The following is a 16,664-nucleotide window of genomic DNA, read 5'->3' as shown; positions in this document are numbered from 1 at the left end:
CTCCACCTATCTCCCAATCACCAAGTCAGTATTGTTTCTGAAGCTCCACCCTCCACCTATCTCCCAATCACCAAGTCAGTATTGTTTCTGAAGCTCCACCCTCCACCTATCTCCCAATCACCAAGTCAGTATTGTTTCTGAAGCTCCACCCTCCACCTATCTCCCAATCACCAAGTCAGTATTGTTTCTGAAGCTCCACCCTCCACCTATCTCCCAATCACCAAGTCAGTATTGTTTCTGAAGCTCCACCCTCCACCTATCTCCCAATCACCAAGTCAGTATTGTTTCTGAAGTTCCACCCTCCACCTATCTCCCAATCACCAAGTCAGTATTGTTTCTGAAGCTCCACCCTCCACCTATCTCCCAATCACCAAGTCAGTATTGTTTCTGAAGCTCCACCCTCCACCTATCTCCCAATCACCAAGTCAGTATTGTTTCTGAAGCTCCACCCTCCACCCATCTCCCAATCACCAAGTCAGTATTGTTTCGGAAGTGACTGCAGTACCAGTTTTGGACATTTCTTACAGACGGCTCCTTTAAATATGCACACCTGAAGTTTTTTGTGTGTTATTTTAATAAAATCCAATTCTTTCACTGTGACTTAGTTCTGAGGTTCTGTTCATCTTAAGCCTGAATGAATGAATGAATGAATGAATGAATGAATGAATGAATGAATGAAGCCACTGTTCTCACCCAATCAGATTATTGACACTACAGTGATAGTGATCTGTCCAATAACCAGAAAACTGCATTTCCTTGGGGGTGAAAATAGGATCTAAATCCTCTATAATCTTTCTATGTGACTTAATTCTAGAGATATGGAGATTGTTGTACAAAAAATGACCTTGAAAATGAAATTTGACCTTCAACATGACCTTGAAATAGGAAATTTATTTCAGAATTGAATTCCTGGCACCAAAATAGTAGAGAAAGTGACAATCTACACCAATCTAGGACTAAGAGAAGCTGAGATTTGACCTTTGGTCTTTTTGGTGGGAGACATTTAGAATGTTCTGCAAACCGGCCACTAGGGGGCGTCACCATTTGTTTGAAAACCTTATGTCCATAACTAACACCATGCCAAATATCAAAAACTTGTCACCAAGTGCAGGATCTTTATGAATTTGACATATTCCCTCCCAGCTTTCAGGTGAAGTGTGCACCTTTATCTGCCCAGGTGTGTTACAGGTGTGTTACAGGTGTGTTACAGGTGTGTTACAGGTCCGTTACAGGTCTGTTACAGGTCCGTTACAGGTCCGTTATGTGTCAGTTACAGGTGTGTTACAGGTGTGTATCAGGTGTGTTACAGGTCAGTTACAGGTCCGTTACAGGTCTGTTATGTGTCAGTTACAGGTGTGTTACAGGTCAGTTACAGGTCTGGTACAGGTGTGTTACAGGTGTGTTACCGTCTGCTGCAGATCCGGGATGCCGATGCGGACCACGGTGTTGTTTCCTGGGGGCGAGTCTTCCCCGTCGTCGTCGTCGTCCCTGGCAACAGCAGAGCCTGTGGGGTTGCCGTTAGTAACCGCCTGTTGCCGCGGGCGATCATGTTTGGTGTCGGCAGCCGGACTCAGAGGCATGTGGCTGGAAGACAGGAGGAACGGTTAGAGGCTGCCGCCACGGCGACCAATCACAGCGACCAATCACAGCGCAGCAAAACAGAGACACACAGAAGCCGCTAACGCAGCGTCGCCACCAGAAACAGAAATAAGGGACGCCCCGATTTCAGCAGCAACATCAGCAGCGCAGAAACCAAAAAATGGAACATCCCCAAAACTTCTAAACTGCATAGAAATGTGTTTATTTTATATGAAAAAGCAAAATGCCTTGATTTAAAGTTTAAAGTTCTTTCATAGCATTGCACTTGCAGGACTGTACAGACAGACAACCATGCTAGCTACTGAACTAGCCTGCTATGATAGCAGCTGAACTAGCCTGCTATGCTAGCTACTGAACTAGCCTGCTATGCTAGCTACTGAACTAGCCTCCTATGCTAGCAACTGAACTAGCCTGCTATGCTAGCAGCTGAACTAGCCTCCTATGCTAGCAACTGAACTAGCCTGCTATGCTAGCTACTGAACTAGCCTCCTATGCTAGCAGCTGAACTAGCCTCCTATGCTAGCTACTGAACTAGCCTCCTATGCTAGCAACTGAACTAGCCTCCTATGCTAGCAGCTGAACTAGCCTGCTATGCTAGCTACTGAACTAGCCTGCTATGCTAGGAGCTGAACTAGCCTGCTATGCTAGGAGATGAACTAGCCTGCTATGCTAGCTACTGAACTAGCCTGCTATGCTACATACGTCCACATCAGCCCAGATGTAGAATGTAGATACAGGTGAAGAATATGGTGTAAAAGTTAATTTATTTCAATAATTCAATTTAAAAGGTGAAACTAATATATTAAATAATCTCATTACATGCAAAGCAAGATATGTTAAGCCTTTATTTGTTATAATTTTGATGATTTGAATTGATGAATGGATGATGAAGGGATGAGGAGGGGCAGATGGAGCACCAGCTCCACTCCGGTTGTCATGGAAACTGGAATACGGGGAATCCTGTTCTAACCTCGCTGTCACATGAGTGTGTGTGTGTGTGTGAGTGTGTGAGTGTGTGAGTGTGTGAGTGTGTGAGTGTGTGAGTGTGTGAGTGTGTTAAAAAAAGCCTCCTGGTCTCTGTGATCACTGTTGCCATGGCGACTGAGTGGAACCGTTCCTCGGTACCTGCTGACTCTCTAAACCTCCATCACCCACCGCAGAGGGGGCTTTAAATCAGCCGGCTGTCCAAGTCCTGATCAATACTAGTGATCAGAAACAGTCCAAGTCCTGATCAATACTAGTGATCAGAAACAGTCCAGGGGCCTGTACTACGAAGCAAGTTCAACATATCCAGGATATCTTTTCCTTATCCAGATTCACTAACCCGGACAATTGCAATCACGCTAAGCGGTCACACGACGGTGGTTATCAACTCGGTAGATCAACCCAGGTTTCTCCAATCTGGATATGAGCGCGTGCACATAAAAGGGGCGGTGTTTTCAGCGCATGACCAATCGCAAGCATGGAGAAGTCCGCTGTCAGAGCCGCTTACTTCAGTAGCGAAGAGCAAACAATAATTTTACGGAAATATGATGAGTATAGGCATATAATACAGGCAAAAAGCAACACAGTTGCAGCTGCAAAATGCAGGAAAGACAGCTGGCAAAAGATCGCTGACTGTATAAATGCGTAAGTTCATAGGGATATAAACATCACTGCCCCATCATTAGGGCATAAGTAGATCTGACTATAATTACAGTTGTCTATTCTGTTAAATGCATGTGTTGCTTAGATGTATTCGTATGGCGTGTATGACAATTGTAGCCTCATCCCTTCAGCTGCAACCCCAGCGGAGTGAAACGCACATGGGAGCAAATAAAAAATAAATATAAAAACATAATTCAAAGCGGTAAGTAGGCTCACTTTCATATCTTAGAAGTACAACAAGTACAAGGCTTTAGTGTTTCTATCACTCTCTGTTTTAGGATGATATCAGTTTACAAAAGCACAATGAAATAGCATTGACATTACTTGCAGCAAACAGAAAAAAAAATGACAAGAAGAAGATCGGAGGGATCCTCTCACGATCCGCGCACCAAGCTCCACTGGATTCTCTTCGAAAGGGCATGCCATTTTCCAAGAGAGCTGATTGGTCAGTGGGCGGTGCTTTTATACCCGGCGATCTGTATCTCGAACATAACCTGCTCCGGAGCAGGTTAGCTTATCAGCATAAGTTACCATGGCGATGTACCCCGGTAAGAAGTGAACCACCGTCGTAGTCCTGAAAACAGTCCAGGTTTTGATCAATACGAAGTGATTGGAAACAGTCCAGGTCTTGATCAATACGAAGTGATCAGAAACAGTCCAGGTCTTGATCAATACCAAGTGATCAGACCTGGTTCCAGACCTGGATCCAGGTGTGAATCCAGACCCTAGTGGTCAGAAGAGGAACTCTAACCAAACTTGGTTCTGCATGAGATTCAACTGAGAAGTTAAATCGTTAGTTTATGAGATTAACACTAGTTACTTCCTACTGTAATGGGACATTTTGATATAACATATAAATTCTGATCACAGATCCTGTTTCAAGTGAACATTCCAACCTGATCTCACAAAAATCCGTGAAATGCCCACGACCTCTCACCACTATTTTCCGTGGTACCAACACGGAAAGTGGTATAATTCCGTGTGAGCACCACGGATATGGTACTATGCAAAGTCAATGGGATCCGTGGTCGTGATATATACATTATTATTATTTACATATTATTCTTTGTTATAGTGGCTAATTTATGCGTTTTTGTCGTGCAAGGGGCTGTTTGTTACTGTCAGTTTGTAAAAACACGTTCTTAACGCTGTTTAGCAGTGTGTTTTTGAGGTTTTAAAGGGAACACCACGGATATAGTACTATGAAGTCTGAAAGATCTGTTTTGAAACTTACGCCACTGAACGCAACTCTTTCTGTCGGCGAAATAGAGCAGCAGGACAAAACGTTAATACTGCGGGTATACTGAACTAAATGCTCTTGTTTAGAAGTCACGCCATATTAAAACAAATTATAAACCACATTAACACTTCATAGAAACAAAATAGATCGAGGGATGAGGTCTGAAAGATCTGTTTTGAAACGTTGCTTAATACGTTACGGCATTGAACACAACCCTTCCTGTCGGCGAGATAGGCAGCAGGACAAAACGTTAAAATAGCACTAATGTACACTAATAAATGCATATATTGATCTTTTCCATCACATACATCTACTCACAATATAAATATACATTTTATGGTCACACTTTGTCTGTTGAAAAATGAGCGGATATATGATTTCTGAACCCTAATGTCAACATCTTAACCCAAAACCGGAAGGAGGTTACAGAACTACAATTTGTGCCAAGTTACAATACACAGCATTGTGCTACGTCATAGCTTTTGTAGTTCCAATGAATTAGCGCTTATAAAACTGTGATCACGAACTTTACAAGCTTATTATATGTTTTTAAGGGTGGGAAGCACGCCTGTCTGGTCTGATTTTGACTTTTGTATTGGTAAGAGGGTGAAATCATGTTTTTATAGGTTTTGACCCTATTCAGTGGCGCCCCCTATTGGTCTACTGTCGGGCATGATAGTAGAGGTGCAGAGCTTTCCAAAACTGTTGACCCCATGTTTCTAGCAGATTTTGTTGTTGAACTACAGGCCTTCAAAAGTGTCACAGGTACAAGGTTCAAAGGGCACACCTGGGGAGCAGGAATTGCCCACAAATCTCATATTGACATATGTTGCTCCTGAGGTCAAGACCTTTCCAATGATGTCTTCACTGTTGTCCTACGACAAAGTTTGATTTCCTTGTTGGTACACATCATAGATGTTTGACTTGTATATTCAGAGACCTCTTTAAGGGCCAAGCTGGAAACAATCAGAGTATTTTGTGGCCAGATTCCTTTAAGATATTGATGATAGTATTATACAGTCATACTATTCAATTTGGACCAGTTCTGAGTTTATTTTCCCCTTAAACTACTGATTGTTTCACCTTTTGAAATTTTCCAATTAACTTACTGTAACATGGCTATTTATAGACCCTTTAACCGCTTCCCCAGTCTGACAGGATGATCCTGGATGATCAAATGTATAATATATCATAGTGCTAATACATTTCTGTGTGTTTAAGTTATGCAAACATATCTTAAAAAAAAAAAAAAGTTAAAAAAGTTAAAAAAGTTCTGGTAACCTCCTTCCTAAGATGTCATTATTATTATTAGGGCCCGAGCACCTTCAGTGCGAAGGCCCTATTGTATCTGTAGGAATTATTTGTATTTTTAGGGCCCGAGCACCTTCAGTGCGAAGGCCCTATTGTATCTGTAGGAATTCTTCGCGTTATTATTATTATTATTTTTCTGACGAAAGGAGGGCCTTTTTGCCCCCCTAAACGTGCCCAAAAAGTCACCAAATTTTGCACGCAAACCAGGCCTGGCGAAAAATTTGATATTTAATGGTTTGCATTAATGGGCGTGGTCTAACGGCTCAACAGCGCCCCCTAGAAAACTTTGTGCCTCAAGCCCCACAATACGGTTTGACGTACATGCACGAAAATCAGTACACACCTGTATCATGGCACAACTTAAAGAAAAGTCTCTTGGAGTCATGCCCGAAACCGAAAAGGATGTCGGCCATTTTGAATTAATCGTGTAATTTTGGCGAAATTCATGCCATTCCTTCGGCAGTTAATACGGCCCGAACCGTAACGAGCACCCAGATGTGTTATACATCAAAATGTGCGTCTCCATCCTGCGACTACGTGCATTACTTTTCTCTTTCAAAAGTGTTACCGTGGCGACGCTAGACGCCAACAAGCGCACCCCCCTTCATCTGATTGGTCCATATTTGATAGTTCCCCAAAAGGCACCAAATTTGGCATGCAAGCCAGGCCTGGCGATAAATTTGATATTTCATGGTTTTCATTAATGGGCGTGGCAAAATGGCTCAACAGCGCCCCCCGGAAAACTTTGTGCCTCAAGCCCCACAATACGGTTTGATGTACATGCACGAAAATCGGTACACACCTGTATCATGGCGCAACTTAAAGAAAAGTCTCTTGGAGCCATGGCCGAAACCGAACAGGAAGTCGGCCATTTTGAAATCTGATTGGTCCATATTTAATAGTTCTCCAAAAGTCACCAAATTTTACATGCAAGACAGACTTGGCGATAAATGTGATATTTCATGGTTTGCATTAATGGGCGTGGCCTAACGGCTCAACAGCGCCCCCTAGAATACTTTTCTCTGCCATAACTTTTGAATGGTTTGACATAGGAAGTTGTGGGTGGTGTCATGGGACTCTGTAATGAGTCCTTAAGCTTCGATGGCCTTAATTAGCCCCGCCCCTTCTTCTGATTGGTTGTCCCGATTTTCTGCTATAACTTTGGAATGGTTTTACATAGAGAGTCGTGGGTGGTGTCATCAGATTCTTTATGGAGTCCTTGACCTTCATTGGCCTGAATTAGCCCCGCCCCTTCCTCTGATTGGTTGTTCCTTTTTTCTGCTATAACTTTTGAATGGTTTGACATAGAGAGTTGTGGGTGGTGTCTTTTCTGATATGCTTATGGGGGGCGGTGGACGTGAGTGCGAGGGCCCGTTCATCGCTGCTTGCAGCTTTAATTTTTATTATTAGGGCCCGAGCACCTTCAGTGCGAAGGCCCTATTGTATCTGTAGGAATTCTTCGCGTTATTAGGGCCCGAGCACTTGCAGTGCGAAGGCCCTATTGTATTTGCAGGAATTTTTATTATTATTATTATTATTATTATTATTATTATTATTTTCCTGACAAAGTGAAGGCCTTTTTGCCCCCCTTAACATGCCCAAAAAGTCACCAAATTTTGCACCCTAGTCAGGCCTGGCGAAAAATTTGATATTTAATGGTTTGCATTAATGGGCGTGGCAAAATGGCTCAACAGCGCCCCCCGGAAAACTTTGTGCCTCAAGCCCCACGATACGGTTTGACTTACATGCACGAAAATCAGTACACACCTGTATCATGGGACAACTTAAACAAAAGTCTCTTGGGGTCATGCCCGAAACCGAACAGGATGTCGGCCATTTTGAATTAGTCGTGTCATTTTGGCGAAATTTATGCCATTCCTTCGAAAGTTAATTCAGCCCGAACCATAACGTGCCCCCGAGTGTGTTACACATCAAAATGTGCGTCTCCATCCTGCGACAACACGCATTACTTTTCTCTTTCAAAAGCGCTACCGTGGCGGCGCTAGACGTCAAAAAGCGCGCCCACCCTTCATCTGATTGGTTCGACAGAAAAAACTTTGTGCCTCAAGCCCCACAATACGGTTTGACGTACATGAACGAAAATCGGTACACACCTGTATCATGTCGCAACTAAAAGAAAAGTCTCTTGGCGCCATGGCCGAAACCGAACAGGAAGTCGGCCATTTTGAACATTCTGAATTAATTGCGTAATTTTGGAGCAATATATGCCATTCCTTCGAGAGTTAATTCAGCCCGAACCGTATCGTGAACCCAGATGTGTTATACATCAAAATGTGCGTCTCCATCCTGCGACTACACGCATTACTTTTCTCTTTCGAAAGTGTTACCGTGGCGACGCTAGACGCCAACAAGCGCACCCCCCCTTCATCTGATTGGTCCATATTTGATAGTTCCCCAAAAGGCACCAAATTTGGCATGCAAGCCAGGCCTGGCGATAAATTTGATATTTCATGGTTTGCATTAATGGGCGTGGCAAAATGGCTCAACAGCGCCCCCCGGAAAACTTTGTGCCTCAAGCCCCACAATACGGTTTGACGTACATGCACGAAAATCGGTACACACCTGTATCATGTCGCAACTTAAAGAAAAGTCTCTTGGAGCCATGGCCGAAACCGAACAGGAAGTCAGCCATTTTGAATTAATTGTGTAATTTTGGCGCAATTTATGCCATTCCTTCGGCAGTTAATTCAGCCCGAACCGTAACGTGCACCCAGGTGTGTTATACATCAAAATGTGCGTCACCATCGTGCGACTACACGCATTACTCTTCTCTTTCAAAAGTGTTACTGTGGCGATGCTAGACGCGAAAAAGCGCACCCACCCTTCATCTGATTGGTCCATATTTGATAGTTCTCCAAAAGTCACCAAATTTGGCATGCAAGCCAGGCCTGGCGATACATTTGATATTTCATGGTTTGCATTAATGGGCGTGGCCTAACGGCTCAACAGCGCCCCCTAGAATACTTTTCTCTGCCATAACTTTTGAATGGTTTCACATAGAGAGTCGTGGGTGGTGTCATGGGACTCTGTAATGAGTCCTTAAGCTTCGTTGGCCTTAATTAGCCCCGCCCCTTCTTCTGATTGGTTGTCCCGATTTTCTGCTATAACTTTTGAATGGTTTGACATAGAGAGTCGTGGGTGGTGTCATCAGATTCTTTATGGAGTCCTTGACCTTCATTGGCCTGAATTAGCCCCGCCCCTTCTTCTGATTGGTTGTCCTTTTTTTATAATAAAATCGCCGCGAGCCGCCAGTCGCTCTCGCGCTGACTCCCGCTTCCTGATTCAAACATCTGCCGGCCCCGCCCCCTGACCAATCAGTGGCGAGTAGGGTGATGACGGCCCCGCCCCCCGACCAATCAGTGGCGAGTAGGGTGATGACGGTCCCGCCCCCCGACCGATCAGTGGCGAGTAGGGTGATGACGGCCCCGCCCCCCGACCAATCAGTGGCGAGTATGGTGATGACGGCCCCGCCCCCCGACCAATCAGTGGCGAGTATGGTGATGACGGCCCCGCCCCCCGACCAATCAGTGGCGAGTAGGGTGATGACGGCTCCGCCCCCCGACCAATCAGTGGCGAGTAGGGTGATGACGGCCCCGCCCCCCGACCAATCAGTTCCCTGTAATGTGGTGACGTCAGAAATATTCCCAGCTCAGCCCGGTTACAACCTTGGCAGAATGGTTACAGAAAAAGTAATAATTAAAATAGTAGGGTTTTACTAATATTTATAACTTACAAATATTTAAAAAATTAGGAAAAAAAAGTTCCAGACATTTTATCGCTATGTTGGTCTGTCCTAAGCCAGTAGGTCAAATGAAAGTAATAGCTGAGACTTAGCTCAGCCAGTTTATTGCGGTCTTCGGTGCCAGAGGTTGGGAGTTCAAGCCTGGCAATATGCCGAAACTGTTGTCAGCAATTTTTGTGTTTTTTTTACATCAAAATGTTCGTCTCTGTCCTGTGACGACGCACATTACTTCTCTCTTTCAAAAGTGTTACCGTGGCGACGCTAGACACGAAAAAGCGCTCGTCCCCTTCATCTGATTGGTCCATATTTGATAGTTCTCCAAAAGTCACCAAATTTTGCATGCAAGCCAGGCCTGGCGATACATTTGATATTTCATGGTTTGCATTAATGGGCGTGGCCTAACGGCTCAACAGCGCCCCCTAGAATACTTTTCTCTGCCATAACTTTTGAATGGTTTGACATAAAGAGTCGTGGGTGGTGTCATGGGACTCGGTATTGAGTCCTTGACCTTCATTGGCCTGAATTAGCCCCGCCCCTTCTTCTGATTGGTTGTCCCGATTTTCTGCCATAACTTTTGAATGGTTTGACATAGAGAGTCGTGGGTGGTGTCATCAGACTCTGTATGGAGTCCTTGACCTTCATTGGCCTGAATTAGCCCCGCCCCTTCTTCTGATTGGTTGTTCCTTTTTTCTGCTATAACTTTTGAATGGTTTGACATAGAGACTCGTGGGTGGTGTCATTTCTGATATGCTTATGGGGGGCGGTGGACGTGAGTGCGAGGGCCCGTTCATCGCTGCTTGCAGCTTTAATTATTATTATTATTTTTCTGACAAAAGGAAGGCCTTTTTGCCCCCCTAAACATGCCCAAAAAGTCACCAAATTTTGCACGCAAGTCAGGCCTGGCGAAAAATTTGATATTTCATGGTTTGCATTAATGGGCGTGGCAAAATGGCTCAACAGCGCCCCCTTGAAAACTTTGTGCCTCAAGCCCCACGATACGGTTTGACGTACATGCACAAAATTCGGTACACACCTGTATCATGGCGCAACTTAAAGAAAAGTCTCTTGGTGCCGTGGCCGAAACCGAACAGGAAGTCTGCCATTTTGAATTAATCGTGTCATTTTGGCGAAATTTATGCCATTCCTTCGGCAGTTAATACGGCCCGAACCGTAACGTGCCCCCAAGTGTGTTATATATCAAAATGTGCGTCTCCATCCTGCGACACCACGCATTACTTTTCTCTTTCAAAAGCGTTACCGTGGCGACGCTAGACACCAAAAAGCGCGCCCACCCTTCATCTGATTGGTTCTGACAGAAAAAACTTTGCGCCTCAAGCCCCATAATACGGTTTGACGTACATGAACGAAAATCGGTACACACCTGTATCATGTCGCAACTAAAAGAAAAGTCTCTTGGCGCCATGGCCGAAACCGAACAGGAAGTCGGCCATTTTGAACAATCTGAATTAATTGCGTAATTTTGGAGCAATATATGCCATTCCTTCGAGAATTAATACGGCCCTAACCGTATCGTGAACCCAGATGTGTTATACATCAAAATGTGCGTCTCCATCCTGCGACTACACGCATTACTTTTCTCTTTCAAAAGTGTTACCGTGGCGACGCTAGATGCCATAAGGCGCGCCCCCTCTTCATCTGATTGATCCATATTTGATAGTTCCCCAAAAGTCACCATATTTTGCATGCAAGGCAGGCCTGGCGATAAATTTGATATTTCATGGTTTGTATTAATGGGCGTGGCCTAACGGCTCAACAGTGCCCCCCGGAAAACTTTGTGCCTCAAGCCCCACAATACGGTTTGACGTACATGCACGAAAATCGGTACACACCTGTATCATGGCACAACTTAAAGAAAAGTCTCTTGGAGCCATGGCCGAAACCGAACAGGAAGTCAGCTATTTTGAATTAATTGTGTAATTTTGGCGCAATTTATGCCATTCCTTCGGCAATTAATACGGCCCGAACCGTAACGTGCACCCAGGTGTGTTATACCTCAAAATGTGCGTCTCCATCTTGCGACTACACGCATTACTTTTCTCTTTCAAAAGTGTTACCGTGGCGACGCTAGACGTGAAAAAGCGCGCCTCCCCTTCATCTGATTGGTCCATATTTGATAGTTCTCCAAAAGTCACCATTTTTTGCATGCAAGCCAGACTTGGCGATAAATTTGATATTTCATGGTTTGCATTAATGGGCGTGGCCTAACGGCTCAACAGCGCCCCCTAGAATACTTTTATCTGCCATAACTTTTGAATGGTTTGACATAGGAAGTTGTGGGTGATGTCATGGGACTCTGTAATGACTCCTCAAGCTTAGCTGGCCTTAATTAGCCCCGCCCCTTCTTCTGATTGGTTGTCCTTTTTTTAATAATAAAATCGCCGCGAGCCGCCAGTTGCTCTCGCGCTGACTCCCGCTTCCTGATTCAAACGTCTGCCGGCCCCGCCCCCCGACCAATCAGTGGCGAGTAGGGTGATGACGGCCCCGCCCCCCGACCAATCAGTGGCGAGTAGGGTGATGACGGCCCCGCCCCCGACCAATCAGCTGCCTGTAATGTGGTGACGTCAGAAATAGTCCCGTGCTCAGCCCGGTTAGAACCTCGGCAGGATGGATGCATAAAAAGTAATAATAAAATAGTAGTGTTATACTAATATTTATATCTTACAAATATTTAAAAAATTAGGAAAAAAAGTTCCTGACATTATATCGCTATGTTGGCCTATCCTCATCCAGTAAGTCAAAGTGAGAGTAATAGTTGAGTCTTAGCTCAACCAGAGCATTACGGTTTATGGTGCCGGAGGTCGGGAGTTCGAGACCAGCTGTATGTCGAAAATTTTTTTTTACATCAAAATTTTCGTCTCTGTCCTGCGACGACGCACATTACTTTTCTCTTTCAAAAGTGTTACCGTGGCGACGCTAGACGCGAAAAAGCGCTCGTCCCCTTCATGTGATTGGTCCATATTTGATAGTTCTCCAAAAGTCACCAAAATTTGCATGCAAGCCAGGCCTGGCGATACATTTGATATTTCATGGTTTGCATTAATGGCCGTGGCCTAACGGCTCAACAGCGCCCCCTAGAATACTTTTCTCTGCCATAACTTTTGAATGGTTTGACATAAAGAGTCGTGGGTGGTGTCATGGGACTCGGTATTAAGTCCTTGACCTTCATTGGCCTGAATTAGCCCCGCCCCTTCTTCTGATTGGTTGTTCCTTTTTTCTGCTATAACTTTTGAATGGTTTGACATAGAGAGTCGTGGATGGTGTCATTTCTGATATGCTTATGGGGGGCGGTGGACGTGAGTGCGAGGGCCCGTTCATCGCTGCTTGCAGCTTTAATTATTATTCTTATTATTTTTCTGACGAAAGGAGGGCCTTTTTGCCCCCCTAAACGTGCCCAAAAAGTCACCAAATTTTGCACCCAAGCCAGGCCTGGCGAAAAATTTGATATTTAATGGTTTGCATTAATGGGCGTGGCAAAATGGCTCAACAGCGCCCCCTTGAAAACTTTGTGCCTCAAGCCCCACGATACGGTTTGACGTACATGCACGAAAATCGGTACACGCCTGTATCATGACGTAACTTAAAGAAAAGTCTCTTGGCGTCATGCCTGAAACCGAACAGGATGTCGGCCATTTTGAATTAGTCGTGTCATTTTGGCGAAATTTATGCCATTCCTTCGGCAGTTAATACGGCCCGAACCGTAACGAGCACCCAGGTGTGTTATACATCAAAATGTGCGTCTCCATCCTCCGACACCACGCATTACTTTTCTCTCTCAAAAGCGTTACCGTGGCGACGCTAGACGCCAAAAAGCGCGCCCACCCTTCATCTGATTGGTTCAGACAGAAAAAACTTTGCGCCTCAAGCCCCATAATACGGTTTGACGTACATGAACGAAAATCGGTACACACTTGTATCATGTTGCATCTTACAGAAAAGTCTCTTGGCACCATGGTCGAAACCGAACAGGAAGTCGGCCATTTTGAACATTCTGAATGAATCACGTAATTTTGGAGCAATATATGCCATTCCTTCGGCAATTAATACGGCCCGAACCGTAACGTGCACCCAGGTGTGTTATACATCAAAATGTGCGTCTCCATCCTGCGACTACACGCATTACTTTTCTCTTTCAAAAGTGTTACCGTGGCGACGCTAGACGCCAACAAGCGCACCCCCCCTTCATCTGATTGGTCCATATTTGATAGTTCCCCAAAAGGCACCAAATTTTGCATGCAAGCCAGGCCTGGCGATAAATTTGATATTTCATGGTTTGCATTAATGGGCGTGGCAAAATGGCTCAACAGCGCCCCCCGGAAAACTTTGTGCCTCAAGCCCCACAATACGGTTTGATGTACATGCACGAAAACCGCTACACACCTGTATCATGGCACAACTTAAAGAAAAGTCTCTTGGAGCCATGGCCGAAACCGAACAGGAAGTCGGCCATTTTGAAATCTGATTGGTCCATATTTGATAGTTCTCCAAAAGTCACCAAATTTGGCATGCAAGACAGACTTGGCGATAAATTTGATATTTCATGGTTTGCATTAATGGGCGTGGCCTAACGGCTCAACAGCGCCCCCTAGAATACTTTTCTCTGCCATAACTTTGGAATGGTTTGACATAGAGAGTCGTGGGTGGTGTCATGGGACTCTGTATGGAGTCCTTGAGCTTCGTTGGCCTTAATTAGCCCCGCCCCTTCTTCTGATTGGTTGTCCCGATTTTCTGCTATAACTTTGGAATGGTTTGACATAGGAAGTCGTGGGTGGTGTCGTTTCTGATATGCTTATGGGGGGCGGTGGCCGTGAGTGCGAGGGCCCGTTCATCGCTGCTTGCAGCTTTAATTATTATTATTATTATTATTATTATTATTATTATTATTATTATTATTATTATTATTATTATTATTATTATCATCATCAACTAGTATTCAGACTGAATTATTAGCCATAAAAATTCATTCGGGGGCATCCGTCACGTGATCAGGATCCCCCTCGTCACTCTATGACGTAGAGGGGACGCCCAGGGAATCCCCTGTGGTTGACGAAATGGGAGAAACTTTAAATATCGCCTGTTTCTTCTTCTCTTTAACAGCGTTAAAAACGTGCTTTAACAAACTGACAGTAAAAAACAGTACCTTGCGCAACAAAAATGCATAATCTAGCCACTATAACAAAGAATAATATATAAATAATAATAATGTCATAATCCGTGTATATATCACAACCACGGATCCCATTGACTTTGCATGGTACAATATCCGTGGTGCTCACACGGAATTATACCATTTTCCGTGTTGGTACCATGGAAAATAGTGGTAAGAGGTCGTGGGCATTTCACATATTTTTGTGAGATCAGGTTGGAACATTCCTTGGCGAGGTCATGAGCCTTTGACACAGTACGGGTGTCAGGGAGATGGGCGATATTTTGTCTAGTTCCCAGCCTGCCCACTATAAGATAATGTGTCTCTAAACATCTTCAGCTCACTCAGGACTGACGGTTCGTCTGACCGGTTGGACTGTGTGGCTCCATTCATGAATGTTTTTCCTCTTTTCATTAAAACTTCAGAAAGACAGCTGAGGTGTCCTGACATGAACAACCACTTCCTGTTCACAACTCTGTGAACTCATTATCAAAGTAAAAGCTTTTGAGAATCACCCGCTACAACCAGTAGGTGGAGCTAAAGCTAAGGGAGCTAAAGCTAAGCGAAACTACACTATGGCCCTTAGCTTTAAACCGCTAACAGGCTAGTGTTGGTAGCATGTAGCAGCCGGTTGCTCGTGGTAGTTTTGTCATTTTATGATTTGGAAATAATCTTTAGAGGATTAAGTTAGTTTGTTGAGCTGCATGTGTCTCTTGTCCAGATGTGCAGTTCCTTCTGCAGACACTAGAGGGCGCCCCAGCCACAAACTCAGCCTTATATATTATATATATATTTAAGAAATTCAATGATTCAACTGACAGAAGAAGTCTTAACCTTCTGGTTTGACATACGGGAGAGTTTTCTCACAAATTTGCAACTTTATAAAGTCAGAATATGTGAGTTTGTGCTCGATAAAGAAGCATTAAAGCAAAGTGTTGACCTGTCAGCAGCTAACTCGCTAACTCAGCTGATAATAGAGGAGGAAAATGGTTCTACATGAGCAGCTCGTGTGTTTCAAAGTGATGTAATTATTATTAGATAAACACTTCAGCCTGACAAAACAACAAACTCCACACTTGTATTTCAATTTCTTGAAAATAAGGTACCACATGAGGTTAGCGTTAGCTGGGTTAGCTGGGAAAAATCCTCTTATAACAAGATTAGAGCTTCTCAATCTGCATTAGAGGAGCAGCAGAGGTGAATCTGGAAACTATCAAATCCCCGGAGACCAAAACAATCAAATCCCTGGAAACAAAAACATCAAATCCCTGGAGACAAAAAACATCAAATCCCTGGAGACAAAAACGATCAAATCCTTGGAAACAAAAACGATCAAATCCCTGGAGAAGAACCTTCAAAGAGTCAGAGAAACTCGGAGCAGCTTTTCTTCTCTTCATGCTCGTTAGCTTCTGTTCAGACGCTCTGTCTTTAGGCTCAAATCAGACTTTAAATACCTCAGTAACATCTCTGCACAATTCCAGGAGTTCCCAGAGTTCCAGGAGCCCCAACAAACACAGGAACCCCCATCAATCCTAGGAGTTCCAGGAACCCCCAATAATCCTAGGAACCCCCATCAATCCTAGGAGTTCCAGGAACCCCCAATAATCCTAGGAGTTCCAGGAACCCCTAACAATCCTAGGAACCCCCAACAATCCTAGGAGTTCCAGGAACCCCTAACAATCCCAGGAGTTCCAGGAATCACGCCCGCCGATAGGGGGGGACAAACGGGTCTGTTGTCCCGGGCCCAGGGTAATTAATTGTAATTTTATTTTTTTTTTCATTAAATTATGGAATCATTTTTCAAAATGTTTCTTTTTGTGTAAAGAATATGTAGTATTTGAGTTCCATAAAAGCTTGTTATTAGTTTTCTTCCTAATTGTCCTTGTGGTCAAGAACCCCCAACGCTAAAATGGTTTGGCCGCTGATCAAAATTTGATGTT

The 16,664-nt window shown here is 44.3% G+C and overlaps 1 protein-coding gene across 1 annotated transcript in view; it reads right to left on the bottom strand.

Annotated features, from left to right (window-relative positions):
* The window catches only part of shank3b (SH3 and multiple ankyrin repeat domains 3b), a 146,492-nt gene that overhangs the window by 62,535 nt on the left and 67,293 nt on the right, over window positions 1–16,664 (bottom strand). The window contains exon 3 of the mRNA XM_061715197.1: window positions 1,407–1,584. Coding sequence (XP_061571181.1) covers window positions 1,407–1,580 — 174 coding nt within the window. The 5' untranslated portion in view covers window positions 1,581–1,584. The remainder of the gene's footprint in view (window positions 1–1,406; window positions 1,585–16,664) is intronic.

Source organism: Cololabis saira, chromosome 23, assembly GCF_033807715.1.
Source record: "Cololabis saira isolate AMF1-May2022 chromosome 23, fColSai1.1, whole genome shotgun sequence".
NCBI classification, from domain to species: domain Eukaryota; kingdom Metazoa; phylum Chordata; class Actinopteri; order Beloniformes; family Belonidae; genus Cololabis; species Cololabis saira.
The sequence above is the reverse complement of the archived record's forward strand: the minus strand, read 5'-3'. Positions and strand labels throughout refer to the sequence as shown.